Consider the following 4,517-nt stretch of genomic DNA (forward strand, 5'->3'; position numbering starts at 1 on the left):
AAAAAAAAAAGCTTGTAAAGCACAGAAAAATTGTGTGTGTGTGTGTGTATATATATAAAAATATACCCACCTCCCCCCCCCCTTCCCTTCTCGCAGCAACACTTTCCATATCCTGCGGCCCACCAAAGCTCCTGGGTTTGTGTACGCCTGGCTGGAGCTGATCTCTCATCGCATATTTATTGCTAGGATGCTGGCACATACACCCCAACAGAAGGTAGGTCAAGTACAAGTCTAGCTACTGAAATGTTAAGTGTTGTGGGGTGGGGGGGTTATTCCTATGTTTTGTTAATTTTGTGTATTAATTGTTCTGTAGGGCTGGCCCATGTATGCTCAACTGCTGATTGACCTGTTCAAGTACCTGGGTCCCTTCTTAAGGAATGTTGAGCTCAACAAACCTATGCAAATTCTCTACAAGGTGAGACTATTAGTTAAGTAGAAGTAGATGATTTTAACTTTTCCTGATGGCAAGCTTTATTTTAGTGTAAATGAGAAAATAGGGATTAACCTAAATAGTATTAATATTCTCTCTCAGGAATTTGACTAAAGTAAAGGCTGGTAAATGTATAGCACCACCTGTTTTACAACCTGAGAATTTTACTCTTGATGCTGGTTCATGACCCAAAGATGTGTGTTGTGATATGGCAAAAGTTGTGCATATGGACTTTTATTCAGCATTCCCATTCTGTGTTATGTTCATCAGGGCACTCTGCGTGTTTTGCTGGTCCTCCTCCATGACTTCCCAGAGTTCCTGTGTGATTACCATTATGGCTTCTGTGATGTTATCCCGCCCAACTGTATCCAACTACGGAACCTGATTCTCAGTGCCTTCCCACGCAACATGAGGCTTCCAGATCCATTTACTCCTAACCTAAAGGTAACTTATTGTGCAGTAATATAAATTCTAATGTGGTTTTAGTGTGAGGTGTTTGTATGATCCTCCACTGAGGATGCACATTTATTGATATAGTTGATAGTGTTACTTTGTTTTACACATGCATCTCAAACTGCTTATCTGGGGAATATATGGAAGAGCTTGCTTGCTTGTGTATGTTATATAGAGATATAGGTGTGTGTGTGTGTGTATATATATATAATGGGTATACATATATAAATATATGTTTGTATATGTGTGTGTGTGCATATGTCTACTTCATGAAGCTGATGGCTGTTAATTTTTTCTAGGTGGACATGTTGAGTGAAATCAATATTGCTCCTCGTATTCTCACTAATTTTACTGGAGTGATGCCACCACAGTTTAAGAAGGATTTGGACTCCTACCTGAAGACTCGTTCTCCTGTCACGTTCTTGTCCGAGCTCCGCAGCAACCTGCAGGTAGGGGGCGCCATTTTGGGTCCCTGGAAACATTTGCAGCACAGCGACACATCATTAGACCAGGTTAACATTTTTAACTGTCTTTGAGAGTGTTATTTGTGGTGGTGTGTGTTTTTTTTTTATAACAGTTTTTTTTTTTAATAATGTAATGGGATGGAAGGCAGAGCTTGCTTCCTTTTGGATCACAACAGGTCAAAAAGAAAGCAAACAATTTGCCAGTTAGGGGAGGACTGGGTATCTGGGAAACTTTGGTTCCAAGTCCCTGCTCTAAGCGACTTGGTGTGAAAACATGAGCAAGCCTTGTGACCTCTCTTTGCACCAAGTCCTAAACAGCTTGTTAAACTGAATGCAGCTGGGTCATCAGGGAAGTAAATCTCTCCTCTTTTCATTTTGAAGCAGAACCAGCAAACATTTTGAAAGATTTGTAATAAATCAAAGTTTTAACTTTGTCTGTCAAGGAACCCCTCCTCCCTCCTAGAGGTTTCACAGCTCTTGATCTGATCTTTTGTTTCTTACAAAGGTTTCTAATGAGGCAGGGAATCGTTATAACATTCAGCTTATCAACGCGCTGGTGCTCTATGTTGGAACCCAAGCGATTGCTCACATCCACAACAAGGGTAGTACACCATCCATGAGCACCATCACACACTCTGCTCATATGGACATCTTTCAGAACCTGGCTGTGGACCTCGATACTGAAGGTAAGTGGTTTGACTTTCCGTCTGCCTAACAAAACATTAATTGCACTTGCATTCCCTGTGATTTTTACATGCGTCGTTTGTTTCTTTTAAAATCAGGATGTTAAAAAAAATAAACCTGTCACCTGTGTAACTTTTTTTTTGGCAGGCCGCTACCTGTTTCTGAATGCAATTGCCAATCAGCTGCGTTACCCAAACAGTCACACTCACTACTTCAGTTGCACAATGCTCTATCTGTTTGCTGAGGCAAACACCGAGGCTATACAGGAGCAGATAACCAGGTGGGAGCAGAATGTTGGAACTGTTATTGTATTCATGATTTTCTTTTTTTTCTTTTAATTTAAAATGTTTCTTAAACAGTTGCACCATGCTTATTGAATCAGTTGCACTTGACACCATAGCATGCTTTAAATGTTAGACCATTGTTCTTGGGCTGTGTTCAAGGCCTGTTAAAGATATTGAGCTTTCACTTTTTTGGATAACATAGCAGAATGATTAAAACCTAATGAGGAGTAAAGACTGTGTGCGACGTTAAGTGTTTATCATGTTTTGTTCTTTGATTTCTTTCCCCAGGGTTCTGCTGGAGAGGTTGATTGTGAACAGACCTCATCCATGGGGTTTACTTATCACTTTCATAGAGTTGATTAAAAACCCAGCCTTCAAGTTCTGGAACCATGACTTTGTCCACTGTGCACCAGAGATTGAAAAGTAATGCTTTTTTCCTACACAATTTGCTAGTAATAACTTAATGTTGCATTGATCTTAAAATGAACTGCTTTTTTTTCACAATATTCAAATGCTGCCACTTCCTGATGTGTTGATTTTTGGTTTTGCTTTTAAACCCTTGTGCTTTATTTATCACTAACATACTATTTTGTTACATACTTGGTACACAACTGTCTTCTATAATTCTTGCTCAAGGTAGAATGTAGATATTGTATAAGAAAAGTAGTCCCATCTGTGGTATTGTGTATTAACGATCCTTTTTTTTTTTTTTTTTTATTTTTATTGCAGGTTGTTCCAGTCAGTGGCCCAGTGCTGCATGGGGCAAAAGCAGGCACAGCAAGTGATGGAAGGCACTAGTGCTAGTTAGACAGTCGGTCACTGCAGCCAGTAGTATATGGGGAAAACCTCCCTCAATTTCCACTCTCAACCTGACACCGTTGGCTCTTCCAAACTGCCACAACAGTCTGCATGGGGACAGACCTAGGACATCCTTTTAAAGAAGTTACCTTCTTGTGGACTATTTCATTTTGATTTGTGACTTTTGGCCAAAAACTCTGAAGAAAAAACTAAAACTGAACTTAAAAAAAAAAAAAAAAGAAAAAGAAAAAAAAAAAAAAAAATTTAAAGAGATGCTGTGAATATAATTTTGAACTTTTAATGTAAATAGGGAGTGCAATCTTTCAAAACTGGACAAAAACTGCAGATAGTGTTTAAAATAAATTGAAGTTTGGTACCAGGATCCACTTCAAAAAAGGGCAGCTGCTGATGCTAAATTCTGTCTGGGATACAAATCCATCCCTTTTTTTTTCTGCCCTGGTCTCCCCAATTTTGATCTTTTTGTTTTCCATTTTCTTCATAATGCCAGATCTATTATTTCTGTTACACTGAAGGATTACAAAATTAATTTAACTTGTGTTCAGAAAGGCTCTTACAGGAGTGGGAAAGTATAGCAGTCCACTTAAAGATGTGTTGTGTTTTTGGTTTTTTTTAACATTTTGGAAAAATTTAAATTTATTAAAGGGGACAGGGAAAAAGCAGCCAATTTTAATCCTGAAACACAGGCTTATCCAGACTTGGTGTGAGGTGAAACGGGAGAGTTGTGTAATTTAAACATGGGATTAGAGGTTCTCCCTGATGCTTGTAAAATTGTGGAATACAGAAATGCCAGCTTGTTGGTAAAGAAATCTGTTAAGTTTGTATAAAGATCAAAAAAGAAAGGACCAATACAGCCCATTTTGTAAGGATTTTGAATGTTTTGTAAATGTATTGGTCCCTGTGTTGTATTTTGTAGTACTTTATAGTTTTGCCTTTTAGTTTTGCCTTTAGTTCTGCCACTTATTGTATGTATGCATACTGTAGTTACGCATTAAAAGTCATGAGATGCAGCATTCTCTGTTGCTGCTGGGTTTTTTTTTGTTTATGTACATTTAAACACAACATAAATTGGACATAATCAAAATGTTTGTTCAGTTGAATTGTTCACTGTTGCATAATACACCCCAAATATTGACATAAATTGGACAGAGTTCATAAATGCTTGATCAGATGCTCCGTGCTGTAGACACCCCTTAGTCTTTTTTTTTTTTTTTTGGATGTGTGCAGCGATGTCTGAATTTTTTTACATGTACATTTGAATGTCCTGCAAATCTGAAAGGGAGAAATATTTAAAAAAAGATGTACCCTAATTTTAGGCGGTACACAATTTGCAATGTGTAATTCAAATGTCTCCTCACTGCTGCAAACCACATCGATCAGGAGCAC

The 4,517-nt window shown here is 38.1% G+C and overlaps 1 protein-coding gene across 1 annotated transcript; it reads left to right on the plus strand.

Moving 5' to 3' along the window:
* Nucleotides 1-88: 88 nt before the first annotated feature.
* On the plus strand, nucleotides 89-4,144 carry LOC121307797 (CCR4-NOT transcription complex subunit 1-like; the record flags this gene model as incomplete). Its single annotated transcript, XM_041240077.1, has 8 exons — nucleotides 89-214; nucleotides 314-415; nucleotides 701-874; nucleotides 1,183-1,332; nucleotides 1,853-2,033; nucleotides 2,179-2,311; nucleotides 2,604-2,738; nucleotides 3,045-4,144. Coding segments are annotated over 8 exons (1,080 nt in total), but the record flags the coding sequence as incomplete, so codon positions are not given.
* Nucleotides 4,145-4,517: the final 373 nt, after the last annotated feature.

This window comes from Polyodon spathula, chromosome 59 (genome assembly GCF_017654505.1).
Source record: "Polyodon spathula isolate WHYD16114869_AA chromosome 59, ASM1765450v1, whole genome shotgun sequence".
Lineage (NCBI taxonomy): Eukaryota > Metazoa > Chordata > Actinopteri > Acipenseriformes > Polyodontidae > Polyodon > Polyodon spathula.